The sequence below is a fragment of the Sphaerodactylus townsendi genome, linkage group LG01 (genome assembly GCF_021028975.2).
Source record: "Sphaerodactylus townsendi isolate TG3544 linkage group LG01, MPM_Stown_v2.3, whole genome shotgun sequence".
Lineage (NCBI taxonomy): Eukaryota > Metazoa > Chordata > Lepidosauria > Squamata > Sphaerodactylidae > Sphaerodactylus > Sphaerodactylus townsendi.
In genome coordinates this window covers 148283400-148301556 of record NC_059425.1, presented here as the reverse complement: position 1 = coordinate 148301556, position 18157 = coordinate 148283400, and the positions used below count along the sequence as shown (strand labels likewise).

At 38.9% G+C, this 18157-nt stretch overlaps 1 protein-coding gene across 21 annotated transcripts in view; it reads right to left on the bottom strand.

Moving 5' to 3' along the window:
- The window catches only part of DST (dystonin), a 356441-nt gene that overhangs the window by 229963 nt on the left and 108321 nt on the right, over positions 1-18157 (bottom strand). For 13 of the 21 annotated variants that reach the window (XM_048496838.1, XM_048496737.1, XM_048496783.1 and 10 more), the window contains 4 exons: positions 17130-17219; positions 16542-16640; positions 11302-11379; positions 5569-5661 (listed from right to left, as the gene is read on the bottom strand). In XM_048496838.1, coding sequence (XP_048352795.1) covers positions 5569-5661; positions 11302-11379; positions 16542-16640; positions 17130-17219 — 360 coding nt within the window. The remainder of the gene's footprint in view (positions 1-5568; positions 5662-11301; positions 11380-16541; positions 16641-17129; positions 17220-18157) is intronic. The other 8 variants (XM_048496766.1, XM_048496849.1, XM_048496747.1 and 5 more) reach the window with 2 other exon arrangements.

The window sequence follows — 18157 nt, the reverse complement described above, 5'->3', positions numbered from 1 at the left end:
AATCCACTTTTCTGGGTTATTTCTCTTAATCTCTTCACCACATGCTATATTGCACCAGTGCTACTTAGTTTGTTATAAGGTATTTTCCAGTGTTTCCACCCTGTACTTCATTGATGTTCTAGTACTGGGCTAGAAGGAAACAACCTAAGTGGGTCAGTCTAGATGTTCTCAGGAAGGACCTCAGTGGTGGCAGCCAATTTACTAGGGTGCTTTCCATGGAATTCTTGGTCTAAGGGAGTTTCCTGTTCCCCATTCCTTCTGCAACACAGCCAGTAAGTCCCAGATTTAACCCAAATGCACTTAGTAGAGGCCAGGTAACTCCCTTTAAATAAGTGGTACTCACTAATGGCATGTCAAAGAGCAACATGAAGAGGTGTCCAGTTACAAACAGCAACTGTGATAATAACACAACAAAGGAAGGTATGTGAAAATTCTAAAGCTATTTTATAAGTTGTCTGGCACTTACAGCTGTAAAACATGGACTGAGGCAAAGGTCTGAAAAAAGAAAACAGAAATATGACAATTTTGACAGTAGCGGTGTAGCAGTGCCCATTGTTTCCATAGGGGTTATGGAGCCCAATAACACCGGGGGGGGGGGGGGGGCGGGGGAAACTTTTGTCCAGCAAGGTTCCTGATTGACGATTTTTGAAAATATTGCTTTGGCCACAGCTGCCACAATAGATGGATCTTCAGCATATGACTGAAGGTAAGCCAGAGCAGCCATTTTGTAGCTGCATCAATCACACTGTTTCAAAATTTCAAAGGTTTCCACAGGCTCAAAAAGGTTGGGGACCCTTGCCCAACCAGAAGCCAGAATATGGTTGGCCATACAGCTGTATCACTTGTTGGCTTTGTTATTACTTCTAATAGCAGTAGAAAGTGAGAAGCAAATACAAAAGAAAATACAGAAACTGGATCCATGTCAAACAAAAGTAGATAGGAACTTTTTTCCAGGTTAGAAAAAGCAAAATGTATCTCTTAAAAAGCTGTACTTTACAAAAGACAGTGGGTCAGATTGTGGCTCAGAAGGGAAATAATAGCTTATCACCTAGAACTGAGGATTAAATCATAGGTGTTAAATAACTTGAGACTGTTGAGAAGACTAGTCACTGACCTTTCAGCTGTTTTAAATCAGATCTTTTAAATCATAACTGTTTTAAACCATGAACACATTACAAATCAATATTTTTAATATGCAATTTTAAATACAATGTCAACTATATTGCCATTGTAACAAACGATCAAGACAGGGTTCAATATCTGGATGCAGTCCCAAAGTACACTGCAATGGTAGATATTGTTAGCCAGCCAACACAAACATATATTGGCTGTCAATGGCCACTTGAACATGTGAAGCTGCCTTATACCAAACAAGACCATTGGCAAGCAGCAACTCTCTGGGGCCTCAGGAAGAGAAAAGTCTTTCCAAACGCTTGTTATCCATTAAACTGGAGATGACATGGGCTGAATCTGAGCCCCTGCTGCTCCTTTGGAATCACTTAAGGCCCACACATGTGAAACCCTTTTCCTACTGCAGTAGTTCCCTTTCTCAATACAAATCACCTCAGTGAATATCAGGAAGCCATTTGATACTACCTTGAGGGCTTACAGTTCTAGTGCTAGCCAATCACAACAAAGGGCTCATCAAAATTTTCTGTATGATTAGGCTAAAATACTTTCCCCCTCCAAGATCACAGTGAGATACCATAATATTTTCACAAAATATTTTATCTCCCTTTAGAAAAAATAAAACCGATTCCAAGGAAAAGGTATGTTTTTTCATTCTATATACAGCATTAAAATAAAGATGTAAAATTGTGCAAAACAAGCCAATTAATGTTGCACACTCTCACTGCACATTTAACCTGACTACTCGTGTGAAATAAAACAGTATCATCCCTTTTCTATGACTGAAAAACATAGAAATGAAAACAAAACAATGGAACTTCTTTTCTTAATTTTGATGGTTTAGCTGCTATGACTATGGATAAAGGATCTGAGTTTGAACAATGAATGAGAACTTCTGACTCTCTGGAGGGCAAAACTGACTGGTTCATCTATGCATTGGTATTATGTTAACATGAAAACTCAAATAAGTACTGATTTGGTATTTTCCAGCTCAGAAGTTAGATCAGCCTATAGCTAAACAATAATGTAATTTTTTACATTTCCTTTCCTTTTTTCCTTAGTGGAACTTTCTATACTAAGTAGTGTTTTACTTGTTTAAAAAGTTTCCAGACTTGTACAATGGGGATTTAGGAGCTCAGGCCAAACCTAAATGAACCCTAATCTGTCTTGTTCTATGGTACTTATTTAGGATTATCTACAGTGAGGCCGGAAAGCCCAGAATTAAACAAACCAAATGTATATTCACATTGTATCAAGTCAGATCCTGTTTCTTTGGACCAGGTATTTTTAACTACTTAGACTCAGATATGTGGTAACATTCTGCTAGGTATTCCAACAAAGTACTAGTGTTACATTTTCTTACCTACTGTTCTTCCTGTGTATCAACTCACCCAGGGATGGGTCCAAATATGCAAATTGCTTTTTCTCTACAAGACATGTCCCTAATCCACTGTAGGGACAGCCCTGAAACAGCTGATTTCATTTGGTAGCATAAGGACAAAGAATCTCAATCAGAGGCATAGCTAGGGAAAATGGAGCCCAGGGCAAAATCTGAGTCCCCCCCCCCCCATATAGGCGGTCACCCTCCACCACCACAACCAAACAACATTTTTGTCCAGGTCATCTCAAAGTCACCATCACATTATAGAACATGCCCCAACACACAAATCTGAACACACCCAGGGCTCCCTAGTTTAAACAACATTGAAAGTGATGCTATTTTTGAAGGGGGGGGGGATCTGTATTTTTCTGTATTTTTGATTCTGTATTTTTAGGTGGGGAGGTTACGGCAGGGAATGTGGATGGTTTTTAAAGGGGATTTAACGATGGTTTTATTATTGTTTTTATGGTGTTTTTATAGTGTTCTGCTCAGGAACTTTGGTGATGGCAGGAAATAAGTACACAGTAAATAAATAAATTGCTAAGAAAGGAATGTTAGCATCAACATTAGACAGGTTTTTATGGAACTGAAAAAAATTATATTTTATGTATTTTACTTACATTTATATCGTTTTGCACCACTTCTTTTATATATTGTTGTAAGTCACCCTGACCTTAGCAGGGAAAGGGTGGGATAAAAATCTAATAATAAACTAAAGAATATCATAAAATAAACCAAAATTCAACAATGTAGCACAAGTTTGGAAATGTTGGAAATTAGTAGTTTACAAACCTGTTTAGAAAGGAAAAACAGATGCATAGATTAAAAAATATGCCATGAAATTCAATGAAAAATTGTGCTTTGAAGATGGAAAAAGCTGAAGATTGCCCATGGCAATACTGTACAACATTATTGGGCCTTGGACCCAATGTATCTTCCAATAAAGTCTTGTTCACTACACCATAAACCCTAACTCTGTTTTTTGTTACACAAATATAGGTTGAGATCCACCTTAATTATTGTGATAGGAGTCTGGCTAAGGAACTCAATCTTCCAATATTATATTACTGATTCATCCTGGCTGGACCAAGAGAGGAGTAGTTAATTAATGTTTGATATTTGTATATGTGCATATACATATGTACACACACACACGCACACACACAAACACACACATATACACATACATACATGTGCATGTCCCCCAGGAACAGGCAATGGTAAAATGATGTATACTCTGATACCAGTGGTGTAGCGCCAATGGGACAGCTGGGGCGCAACGCCCCAGGAGGAGCTGTGGCGGAGGCGTAGCCAGGCCATGGTGGGCGCTTGGCAGAGATGCTCCGGGATGGGGCGGGACTGGGTGGCGCCACAGCAGGGGTGTAGGGTGCACACGTGCCACAGGCGCAGTTTCCCTCTCGCTCTGCCCATCTGATACAGTAGTGAATGTTCTGCTCTGTAACTGTTATCTATAACTGCAATATAAAAATTGATCTAATGTACTTCACAAAGTCAGAGAAAATAGTGCAAGTCAGACTTGATTCTGTTGGAATGAAGGGGGACTTTCAGACTTTAAAGACCATTTAGGATAAGTAGGAGCTCTGAGCCTTCACATACAGAGAGGCAACAGAAACAACACATGTGTTTTAGCTTTCTTGATTTAAACTGATTCAAAACACTGCTTTCTAGTGATGAGTAACATTGAGGTCTCAAAGAATTTTCCTACCATGTTAAACTACATGAATAAGGCTCACTCTGCACAGCAAATGTACAGTGGGTTGCAGTCAGGATAAAGTAACCCGTTTTCTTGTTTTCATGTTCGCATGCATCCGTGCAGGCAGCAATTGAAGCCCACAGAAACAATCCGGGTTGCTGTCACACCTTCGTACTGAGGTGCATCTATTTTTTTTATTTACCTCCCACCCATGCATGGCTACACAGCCAAATGAACCCCCACAGCCATGCTGATGTCTCACGATACCACAATATGATCATTTGCACCTGCATGGCTAAACAGATGTAAGCCACAAAGTTTTTTTTAAAGGAAAGCGCAGCCAAATAAAGAGCCTCCTGCCTGGCCATTCACTCATAAGTGGCTGCAACCCAGGATTTTTCAAAAGACTCGCAAATAGAGCAATTCTCAAAAAAAAAAAAGGTTTTGGGGAAATAACACGGGGCAGACTCATTTTAGGGGCAGGAACTCTGCGGTGTACATTCAGCACGTTTTTAAATGGCAGAAAAAATATTTAGAATGCTACACAACTATTTCTGATAATACAGCAGGTATTGTAATTGAGAGTTAACAATCACAAGACAAATATGGGCATATTTATCACAAAACACAGTTTTCAGTCACCAAGGCTAATTAACACCACCACATACCACAGAAATCAGGAGGATGCATTACACAATTCTGAATATATCCAGTGCAATAATTCTAGTGCCACCTAGTGTGATCCAAGACTACCACCCAATATTTTCATCAAGAAAAATCACACATTCATTTTTAACTGGTTAACATATTTGTGATAACCTTTAAAATAATATCAGCCTGATCCAGCATTGCCATAAATGATTAATTTAATCAAACTATTTTTTTGAATGGAAAGCATGCTATCTAAATTGGCTTCTGGGTTTTCAAAATCAATATTTTGCGCTACCTATGAATCTAACAGTGTCTCTTTTGTCTTTGTATTTTGGAGTATTGTACAGAGTGTAGATCACTGCCCCTGCCCCCACCCCCACCATTAACACTGGGCCCGCAATCATTAATCATCAAAGAAAAGAAGAAGAAAACTCTGCTTTTCTCTACCTTAAGGACCCTCCAAATGGCTTACAATCACATTCCTTTCCTCTCTCCACAACAGGCACCTCCTAAGGCTGAGAGTTCTGAGAGACCTGTGACTAGCTCATGATCATTCAGCAGTCTTCATGTGGAAGAGTGGAGAATCAAACCTGATTTTCCAGATGAGAGTCCGCTGCTCTTAACAACCACACTGTGCTGGCTCTCAAAAAGAATTTCAAATTCAATATAAAATGAAAGTGATGAGCCATCTTACCTGAAAGTGCAAAATTATGGTCCATATTAATCCCAAAGTCAATTTGGGATTTCCATCTGTTATGTCATCATTCCTGATGTTTACCAATTTCACCTGTCATTTGGGAAAAAAAGAAAAATGCAAAATAGAAAATTAAATGGAACAGAAAACATATATTCCAACTCATGAATCACACTGTACATCTTTGGAGGGATGCTATGGAATGAGCAATACTCTTAATAGAAGGTCATAGAGAAAACAAGTTAAGATTTGCTCATATCTAACACATGCTGGGGGGGGTTTAAGAGGAAGAACTAGCTTTGTTACGTGTATACCTTAACAGACAGTGCAGATACAACAAATGCACATATGCATTAGACTATGAACTTACCATGGAAACACCAAATTGCCAGTAGTCACTATCATGTGCGTGCTGGATTGAATCCAGCCAACTTTTTCACCCAGTCCTGCCCTCCGGCTTTTATACATGTAAGCCCGATGATTTCTATCATAGCTTTTTGGGAGGTGGATCTCTCTTTTCATTTTCACCAACAGAAAGCATGTCAGGATCTAACCAACATAATGGAATACACCTTTGCAATATGTAGTGTAAATTTAACTCATCATTTGCCTCATAGAAACAAAGAGCATTTGTCCAACAAAAATAGCCTTATATGGCCAGTTCTCCTACTTTCTGCACGGGTAAGCACTCAATTGCATGAAAACCAATCCAATTAAAACCAAGCAAAGCAAATTGAATTAATCTGTACATGGATAATGCCAGTAATAATAATAATTAGCATACTAAGTGCTCTTCAAGGAGTTAGACACACACACTGAATAATCAAGGACATTAAATATATTCCTGGAGATTGAGAATTAAGCTTCTGTTGTATTTACAACTTCCACAGCCTCTAATTTATCCAAACTTCAGAAATACTTTGGGAACCTTATTACTATGTTAAGCTTATTTGTACTGTGATTTCCCTACTCAATCGGAATGGCAACTCTGGCGAATAAAAGGCTTATGATACTGATAAAAATATGTATCTAGCTTTGCCAACAAGCAAGGACAGATGTTAGCAGCTAAATTAAGAAGGGCAAAAGAAATTAGATTCATCACTAAAATATGAGGGAAGAGCAATATGGTAAGAAAAAATATATAAATATTATCCAAAATTATATGAAAGCAGTAAGCCAGAGGAGAACAATAAAGAGTACATTGAAGAGTACCTAAATAAACAAAATTTACCACAGCTATCTAAAACGTAAAAGGATATAATGAACAGCCCAATCGTGTCAGTGGAATTAGCTGAAACTATAAAGCAGGCGTCCCCATTGCTTCATTGGGAAAGTTCTGCTTTTTTTTTTTTTACAGGGGAAGGTGTTCCACAGCCTCCCCAACAATATTTGGAGCCCACCCTGTACTTGACATACTTTGGTCACTGTTCTAAAAATAGACCATGACAGAAAGGCTGAAAGGTGAAATCAAACATTTTACAATCATTTGTGCACAGGAATTTGTTCATAGTTTTTTTTGTCCGGCCCTCCAACAGTCTGAGGGACAGTGAACTGGCCCCCTGTTTAAAAAGTTTGGGGACCCCTGCTATAAAGCAAACAAAGTTAAACAAAATGCCTGGACCAGATGGACTACCAGCATTATATTATGAAGTGTTCACAGACGTATGGATGCAACCACTTCTAGCAACAATGAACAAGATTTTACAAAAAGAGAAACTGCCAGACACATGGAAAGAGGCCAGTGTAACGTTGATTCCAAAGAAGGACAACACTTAATTATAGACCAATCTCCCTTTTGAATAACGACTATAAGTTGTTTGCAATGATTCTGGCAAGAAGGTTAAAAATGTTTTAAAATTCCTTATAAATGAAGACCAGAGTGGTTTTTAGCCCAGAAGACCACTGAGAGATAATATTAGATCAGTTCTAGATGTGTTAGAGTACTATGAAAAGCATAATGATAAGGAATTCGCTTGATCTTTCTGTTGAGAAGGTATTTGACAACATTTCTGGGCTGTTTTAACAGCATTGGGAAAAATGGGTTTTCAAAATAACTTTCTGAAAGGTATAGAGGTAATTTATACCAAACAGTATGTTAAAATAATTGTGAATCGTGAAATGTGATATATAAAAGGGAACATTACTTTTTGTATTATTTCAGAGATACTCAACAAAGATATAAGAAATGACAACCAGATTATGGGAGTGAAATTATCAATTTCTGATCATCAAAATGTATGAGATGCTTTTAAAATGGGATACAGAAGATGAAGTGGTTCAATGGTCCAAAAATGTTGGCCATGATAGTCTGATGGAACAGTGGGAGAGACTGTGGAAGAATGGCTTAAAATTTGTAGCATGTTATAATTTGAAGGAGAACTGATATTACAAAGTGATGTATAGATGTTGTGACAGATTCACCCAGAAAAGGGTTAAAAGTTTTGCTAAGGTGCAGCAAAGCTGGCCTAAACAACACGCTACTTGTAAGGAAACACCTCCTGATTGGCTGGCAGAGGCGCAGTTTGCCTAGAGCCACAGGTAGGGGGAGCTAAGGGACATATAAAACAGGGAAAAGTCTGTCAGTGAGAGTTCTTTCTTCTGATTCTTAAAACTTTTTTTGGAACTGCCTGTGTGTGAAGGGATACAGACTGAGCAGACAGACACAGATCGTGTCAGCGCCCAGTTCCTTGAGTCTGGAGATTGTGTCCAGTGGCAGTGTGGCCAGGGAGGGACAGTAAGAGGAAGGCTATATCTCAATATCTCAGACTGCCAGGAAGGAACAGTGGTTGTAAGAGGCTAGATAGCCTGAAGCTCTGAAATAGGGAAACTTCATGTGGAGGCCCTCCTAAAGTCAGTGACTTTTGGTGTTAAAGGATGGGTGATTTAGGAGTGTGCTAGACCGAGGGTGGAAAGTTTTCCCTCAGGAGGCACCTGTGGGTGAATAAGTTTATATTGAAGTCTCTGCTGTAACATCCAAGGAAGAAACATCTAACTCTATGAAACCGTATGCTTTTGAAACCTCTCTGTGCCATCTGAGAAGCTAAACCATTCTGTATAATAAAGTTAAAGTTTGTTTTTACACGTTTCCAAGTGCCAGCATGTGTCTGCTTGTCTGATTGGGGCAGTGCTTGTATGTTGTCAAAATCCAAACCCCTAAAACAGAGTTTCCCTCCTTTTTAAAGAGGCTCTGTTTTCTCCTCAGCGGTTGTGAGAGGGGGATGTTGGTGCAGATGGTATTTAATCTGAAAAGATGTACAAAGGTATGTCAAACAGATGCTGGAAGTGTCAACAGCAAGAGGGGTCTTTTTCATTCTTAAGGAAATGCAAAAGATTTTGGAAATAACAATTTTGGGAAAAAAACTGAGGCCTTTTTGTGGGAAGTTGTGAGAGAAGACTTTCCAAGAGACAGAATGGTGTAGTGGTTAAGAGCAGGTGGATTCTAAACTGGAGAACAGGGTTTGATTCCCCACTCCTCCACCTGAGTGGCAGAGGAACCAGATGTGTTTCTGGTGAACCAGATGTGTTTCTGCACTCCTACATTCCTCTGGGTGACCTTGAGTTAGTCACAGTTCTTCAGAACTCTCTCAGCCCCACCTACCTCACAAGGGAGGGGAGATGAAGGGAAAGGAGCTTGTAAGCCACCTTGAGTCTCCTTACAGGACAGAAAGGTAGGATATAAATCAAAACTCTTCTTAGCAATACAGCAATCTGTTTATGTATATGATGACTGCATATGCATGTGCATGTGCACAAAATGGAGACACAACAAGACAATAACAAAAGAGGACTGGATTCTGAAAGTTACAGAATACGCAGAAATGGCGTATAGTCTTACTAAGACATAACCGTTTGGACAATTTTTCAGAAAACTGGAAATCCTTTATAGAATATCTTTTGAAAGACTGTTCAAGTAGAGAAGTAGTGGCAGGGTTTCAAATCTAAAGAAAATAGTAGATTGTAATTACCAGAAGGCATTTAAGAAAAAACTATTGGATTAATGTTTTAATTACCATAAATGCATGAATTTAGTCAGAGATGAGATAGCTGGAAATCATTATATTATGTGTAATGGGGTGTGTGTGTTTTTACGTCTGTCCTTTGTGTGAGAAGATAAAACAATGACAGACAGACAGACAGACAGACAGACAGACAGACAGACAGACAGACAGACAGACAGACAGACAGACAGACAGACAGACAGACAGACAGACAGACAGCTTGGAAGACAGAACTACACACGCCTGTGCTTTTTTGACCTGGACATATTATTACAACTTCTTTTTGAAGGAAATAGAATTTATAATTACAGCACTTAAGCAGAGAATCTCAAAAATACACAGAGATGAATAAATATATCATGTGAGTCAAGAAGCACTTCCTCAGGGGCACAAAAGTAATTTCTTCTTATGATAAATTCTACTTATCAGACAGCACATAAGAACATTTAAGCAATTCTTCTAACAAAACACTGGGCTTTAATAAGCTTACTAGATTCAAGGAGCCTTTGATGTTTATCCTCTTTCTTTTTCTTCTTGTCTACCATCAGTTCCTCCACAACCATTTGACATCTCTAAAACCACAGTTCTTTTATCAACCTGGAATATTTTAATCCTATCCTTCCTTAAAACAACGTAAGGCAGCATGCAGAGTTTCCCTTCCCCATCTGACCCAGGGAGACAGTCAGACTAGATTCTCAGCCTAGATTGGCTCAAGGTCATCCAGTGAGCTTCATGTCAAGGCCAAATAAGAACATAAGAACAAGCCAGCTGGATCAGACCAGAGTCCATCTAGTCCAGCTCTCTGCTACTCGCAGTGGCCCACCAGGTGCCTTTGGGAGCTCACATGCAGGATGTGAAAGCAATGGCCTTCTGCAGCTGTTGCTCCCGAGCACCTGGTCTGCTAAAGCATTCGCAATCTCAGATCAAGGAGGATCAAGATTGGTAGCCATAGATTGACTTCTCCTCCATAAATCTGTCCAAGCCCTTTTTAAAGCTATCCAGGTTAGTGGCCATCACCACCTCCTGTGGCAGCATATTCCAAATACCGATCAGGCATGCCTGTTTCTACAACTCCCCATACTTTTTCAGACCTCATTCTCAGTGCAAAAAGTCTCAGTACATATTGGAACGATAGCATACAGGAACCAGAAAGCTCATAATGAGATAAACATGAAGGTGCCACTGGACATTTGTTTTGTCTTGATATAATTCTACAATAAAAAATGAGGGGGTGACACCTTTGCTCTGGAGAAGCAATCTCCTTTGCTATGCCATTCCTACAATCAAATCTTGAATCAGTTCTTTGAGCTTCCCACAAGATGTCAGATGGATGTGGATAAAGTCTAACAAGACTCATCCACTGGAAATCATGCTTAAGCATGGCTCATCTTCCTACATCTATTTTGACAACAGTAGAAAATCAAATTGAAAAGAAATGAATTTCCATGATGTCCCTTAACTTTTTTCCTGAGTAGACATGGAGCTCAGGAATCTAACGGTGGGAAAGAAGGGCAGAGAACACTGGGAAATCAGGAAAATATATCCATTGACCAGAGAAGATGAATGTAGTCTATGACAATGAATGTATCTCCTATTCTATTTGCCAGTTACTTCTATATAAGAAACAGACTGGTCCAAAGGTCAGAGCTGAGTAACCTCGCTGCATAATCTACAAAATATTATCCTCCCTTTACAAATTACAAGTTTTAATTTTGTTTCCTAAATGTTTGCTTACCTGCCGTTTTTTCAAATAATCAAGTGCAATTTGTACATTCTGTAGTCTGTGAAAACGCATCCGACCTTTCTCTCTGGGCTAAAAACAGAAAATGAAGGCTGTGAGGATTCTGCACCAGAAATGATACCAATTAAAAGACAGAACATTGAAACACTTTTAGAATTACCTACTTAAAAACATTTCAAAGCTCATATTTTAAATAAAATTTCACAAAGCTATGTATACATCCTAATATCTCTGCCAGAAGGAAATTCTGATTCAAATAAGGAAGTCTTTCTCCCCCACACACCTCGACTTTGCTCAAGTTTGGAAATCTTAAATAACAGAACTCCATGTTCACATACATGTTTATTTAGAACATCTCCATTTAAACTTGCTGGTTAATTTGCCACAAAACGAGGCAGGAGTGGATCATTCCCGGATAAAAACTAGTGAGACTCAGCTGAATTCTCACTCAACAGAATGGGAAACACGACAGAACAAGGCAATTAAAATAAAGGGTGGGCTCCGTTACTTTTTTTTCCACTGTTGAAGGATGTTACCATCAGCTAGGGCAGTGGTTCTCAACCTGTGGGTCGCGACCCCTTTGGGGGTCTAACGACCCTTTCACAGGGCCTGCCTAAGATTCTCTGCATCAGTGTTCTCCATCTGTAAAATGGATAAATGTTAAGGTTGGGGGTCACCACAACATGAGGAACTGTATTAAAAGGTCACGGCATTAGGAAGGCTGAGAACCACTGAGCTAGGAGGTTGATTTTCAGCAACTCCACTCTCCCACTACAAGTCTTAATTTTGTGACTAGTGCTGCTCTTGGAGGTAGCCTGAACCCTGGGGTCAATGCTGGAGTGAGTGGTCTCTGTGGGCTCAGCAATCCAGTCCATTGGTCTTTATGCTTTACTATTGTTTTGTATTAATTTAAATGAAATATTTGCTCATAACTGACCAGTTATTTGATTTAGACAGACACATAGCACAATAATAAATGTGTTTGTAAAACTTACCTTCTTAGATAGCATGTTCTCCAGAAAAAGTAAACCACTTTAAGTCCCATTATTTTCAACTGGGAAGGTAAGCATGAGTTTAACATCTTCCCCTTCATGGAAATTAATGGTACTTAAAAATGAATAACTTGGCCTGGGATTGAGCCCTACATTAGCGGTTTAATTGTGGTCATGATCCAGAAATATTTAATTTAAACACCAAAGTTATTTAGCAAGACCCACTGGAAAAAATTTACCCCACAAAACTTTCACATTGCTTATAAGACTCCCTCAAATTTAACAAGCAGTTTGGAAGTATGGTGCTAAAACTGCTGAAAAGGAAGTTCAGATCAGCCTAAGAGAGCTTTTCCTATTGTACCAACCTCCTCTCCAAACTTACTTTCAAAGTCCAAGATGATACAATCAAGGTACTTGGTATTTTGGACTTGCAGTCAAGAAAGTTCATTCAATTGATTCTAGTGGTCATCTACCCCAGGATCATTCTCTTTGTAAGCAAATGTCCATTGTACAAATGCTACTGATTGCTCTGATGAGGCCCAACACTAATTCCCCAGATATAAATACAGATTAAGGGGCCCAGAATGTGCTTAATATTTACTCTCTTTTTTTTCAGAGGAACTGTCAAGTGCAGAGCCTAAGGACCATTTTGAACATGATGTAAACCCAGGCTTGCCACTCAGCAAAAAAACTGCAAGTGAGCACAGCTTGCTACTAAACGGACCTGTATTACCCACATATTTGGAAGCATGTCTTTGTGCATTAACAGTTTACACTGTGAAGTTATGCCTAGGCATACACCTAAAATAGTCAATGTGAAGCAGCTTCCACAGCCATTTCCTAGGTGACACACATATGGAACATTTTACAGCAAAAATTGAACATGCACATGGATGTTTCAAGAAAAATTTGTAATCAGAATACTGTGGCTCCCAGCACCTCTTGCTCATTCACCTATTTGCAGATGCCCAATCATGATAATTTTTTTCCATATGTATTTTATTCACATAAATTATCTTAACAACACTAGAGAGACGAGCATATTTGGAAGAATAATACTGAACCCATCCATATACATTATTTCTCATGTATAATTCCAAGCAATATCCACTATCACACAACTGCAACTTTAGCTTTAGAAATGCTTACAAAACTGATAGCGTGCATGAGGAAAGCTACACACAATGTTAAGGATAAACACAATAAATCATAGACAGCATGATCATGATAAACAAAACAAAACTACATGCAGTTAGTGTAAAATCACAAAGAGGAACAATCACACTTGCTTAGTCTTCAGAGAACAGCTATGAGAAAGCAGGTAAATATATGGCACCCTATAATCTACCCATTAGTGTGCTTCCTGACTTCAGATTTTTCGCAAACTTTTGCAATGGGCTGAAGCATGATACAGCACAAGTAGCACTTGCTGCTAAGCAATGAATATTGCCTCAAACAACTATTTGCAAAATAGCCATGGTCCTATCTGCACATATAAGCACAACGGCCCTCAAACACTTGTTTTTACCACTGACAACATTCCTTTGTGGCTGGTAGCATTAGGTGTGGGAACCATTTCCATACACCCTAGTAGAGGGGAGAGCAGCTGGAAAATGAGCTGGGGGAATAATGATAAGCCTCCAATCACCCTCCTCCTGTAGGAAGAGTGTAGCTTTTCTGGTTCCATAACCGAATAACAAAGGGAGTTCCACAGGTCCAATTCTGCTAACAGCAGCTCTTCCATTCAGCACAAGAGGCTTCCTCGTGTCCTGGCCCAGGAAAGCTTTTTGAACTGAGGGAAAGCACCTCTGTCAATGGAACGGATCTGTGGAACCCAACCCAAAGGTTTTCCATAGCTCAAACATTTTTTCCACATTTATCATTATGAGCTTGATGACAACCAGCTACAGCGATCATAAAATGTCTGTGAATATGAAGTAACATCAACAGGGCCACAGAGTGGAAGCTGCTGCACCACACTGTCTTAAGCAAACAACGAAAGGTGCAGACAACATGGGGAAAGAACACAGTAAGACCCTCTTTAAGGCAGCTGCCTTTCGTTACCAGGAATGGCACTGCAGCAGATTCCCATTCTACTGAAGCAACACAAGTTTTAGACCCAGTCTTGTATACAAATCCAGATGTAACAATAGCATAAATGCTGTGGACTGCACCTTATAGCCACAGAACCATACTGTGTATTATGCCTCAAAATACAATCACCTAATCCTCTAACAGATTTTTTTCCTTAAGTTACCCCATGTTCCTTTGGAGTATCATGCAAGTGCCAAGATGAAAAAGAGAAATACAATTGGAAAAGAACAAATCATTAACACACAAAATGAAGTCCTAGCTTTAGCAGGCAGCCCAGTAACCATTTAATGTGCTTGTAGGTTCATTCAAATTAAGGGCCACATCCATCACATAGCTAAATTCACTGATTTCAAAGGTCCTAAAATGGGTTTAGTCCTTCACTGGACTGTAGCCAAGGGCATTCGACCAGGGAAAATGGCAGATGAACAATAGCCAAAGGCAAAGATCCCTGAAGCAAATCACTCCAGCATAAGTACTTTAACGATTGTGCCCAAATGTATGATTGAGAATATTTTATACATTGGGTTGAATCATTCCAGCTCTTCTGCTAATACAAGGAGGAGGATGGAAATCTCACCACATTCCCTTCCTGATTGAAGCCTATGAACACATAGGCTTGTCAAGGTTCAAAAATCTTCCCACTTGCACCAACAGAAAGGCTGGTAGTGTCCAAACCAGAGAGCAACATACACTCATGAATGGGTTGCACAAATGCAGAATTTGGATAATAGTTGCTGAAAGAAAAGGTGCTTACAAAAACCTCAGATTCTCAGGAAACAAAAGAGACAACAGGGAAAATATCTCTGATGCATAGTAACACTGAGAGATACTTTTTGACCCTTGGGTGCTGAACAAACGTCCCAGGAGGGCAGCTACAAGGCCACGCATAGGAACAGACCACAAAAACTGTTACTTGATTTTAGAAATGGGATTTTTTTTTAAAGGAATGAAGGAACCTGTTTGAATAGATCAATATTCAATGGCTCACTGTCTATAAGCAGATATTTCCCATCTGGAAGACAAAAGGTATTGTTAAAAATACTACCTCAGCATCTGCTGCTATCAAAATAAATCATATGAGAAAGTAACATACATAGTAACTAGAGAATCACCATTATGAGTATCATGTCACAGCTGTTGGGGGGAAAGTTACTACTCTAGCTTCACCCAATTAGTAACTGTGAACGGCTCCAATTTATTTATTATTTTATTGGATTTAATATCCCACTCTTTCCCAACTTAATAGCCAGGCTCAGAGTGGCTAACAAAATTGAAGAAATACATCAGCACCAAGTTTGAAATGGCATCATTTAAATTATTATTTTAAAAAGTTTTAAACTGCCAATAAGGGAACCCCATCCATAATCAGATTAATGCCCTCCTATCCCGCTCTGTTTTAAGTTAATATCCATAACACCATGGAATTTTGTGGGATTAAAACTGCATTTGCTCATATTCACCCCACACTAGTCTTGTTACGTCTCTTTCCTCCCTCCATTTTGTTGACTCTCTAGCACTAGAAATTTTGATTGTAATTTCTTTGGGGCATGGATATGTCATTTTTGCTTAGTGTTACTCCACTAAACACAATGCACAATAAGGGCATTAAATAATCTTTTTCATCATCCTAACCCTGAAGTCCTCCAGTTTAAATGGTCTGAGGATCAGGTTGCGAGTGATATAACACACACGCTACCATATTCAGATTTAAATTACACAGTTATGAATTATTTGGAATATCATTCATCCATCTTTAGTAGAATTATCTTTATATGCGGAGCATATCTCATGACCTATTGCCATAAAAAAGAAACTGAAATGCTTCACATTGTTGTCATTTGCAAATAAACTAGAAACAATGAACTCCAAACTTCCCATGTATGAGCCCCTTGAAAAAGAAAGGAAACTGGGCAAGACGCTTTCGGTAACTTTCAAATTATTTCAGTGAGTCCCAACCAAAATCAACAGTATATAGGTTTGTTCATTTGTTTCCCCTGTATTGGTGGCCTTCCCACAATTCCATCTTTCCCCACACACAATTCTTTCTAATAAACTACGACACAACAATAGACTAACAGGTTACCAGCACGTTAGCAGTCACCACTCTTCAAATACTAAGTTAGTAGAGTTATGGGGGTCGGCACCTACCCCCTTATCCTCATCCTCCTCATCCTCATGCTGTTCATACGGGCATGCTTCTGTTGAACTCACCAACCGTAAGGTCTTCAAAATATCTCGCTCTCTTGGCTAATGAATGTAACGGACAGGAGACAGGACAGGAAAGACACAAGACAGACCACAAATGAAGAAAAGAGTATGAACAGAAGAATATAATGAAGGGAGTAAGTGCCAACCAAGCAAGGGAAGTAATGCTCACAACAAAAAGAAATGACTTCAGAGGGGGTATTAGACAATCACAGTTAGGAACATTTTCCTTTGCTACTTGTAAATCGTGTTCTTTAATGACTGGAAGGAATATTTAGCATTCTATGTTTTCTACAGAAAAATTAAGAAAGTAAAGACGGAAAACACAAGTGAAGTAAAGAAAAAAGTGTTATGGTCATCAAAAAATACTGCTAATCTAGTCATAATTGACATTATATTCAGTTCTAACATTTTCCCTAGATTCCCACACTTACAGGAACATGTGAGCATTTGTGAACTGAGGAACATAAGTGAACTGAGGAAAACCCAGAAACCAATATCAATTTACATTCTGAATCACACAAAGCTCACCAGGGTATCTCCTGAAAGAACTTCTAAAAGAGAGATCAAGTTATGTCCATCTCTCAGATCTTCATACAGGTCATTCACATGTTTGCGAACCTACAGAGAAAAGGAAATACAAAGTCAGGATGGGGTCTCTTTTCAGAACACTCAAAAGTGATGATTAACTACCGGTATGTTGTTCCAAATGCAAATTTGTCTATAACATGCAAGAGAAACATGAAAACCCAGCAAAATAATATTTTCTCCTGTTTAAAAGTTAACCTACTACATCTCAAGCCTGAAAAGAAGAAATGGTATAGAATGGAATACTACTTAAAATTAATATGTCAATGAAAAAAGGAAAAAATGAACCAAAAATATTATCCAAACCACGTAAAGGTGAGGTAGATCCTAGCCTTTTCTACCACTCCACTGATTGAAGTTTCTTTATTAAAACATTTATAATTTGTTCATTTTGGATCATTCATGAAGCCCTCCTCCAATCTAAGGGCCCTTCCTCCAACTTAACAGGCTCTTTCATTGGAGGAAGGCTCTTTAGGCTAGAGAAGTGGTTCTCAACCTGGGATGCGCATACCTCAGGGTACATGCCAGAACATTTGGGGATACATGAAAATAATTATATAATGGAGGGAAAAGATACATTAATGTCAACAGTGGAAGACAAAATACAAGTCAAAAGTTCTGAAATTAATTCAATGATATGACGAATGCCGATGCAGGTTTTCTTTGTCATTTAACTTCAATAAAAGCCTGTGTTCCCTAGCTATTTTGGCAAACATGCCTCAGCAGTATGCATGCACCTTTTCATAGGCTCTTACTCTCCTCCAGTTTGTAAACATTCAAATGCAGACTGTCTGTGTGCAGTGCTCGGCTTTTCTGTGTGCAGTGCTTAGCTTTTCTGCATTTTGTCTATGAACTGCAGTTTTTGTCAATGTTTAAAGTTAAAATTAACATTAATTTTTCAATTCTAATTCTAAAATGGCAGTACAATTTAGGGAAATGGGTTGCCAAGTGGTACTCAAGTGAAAAAAAGT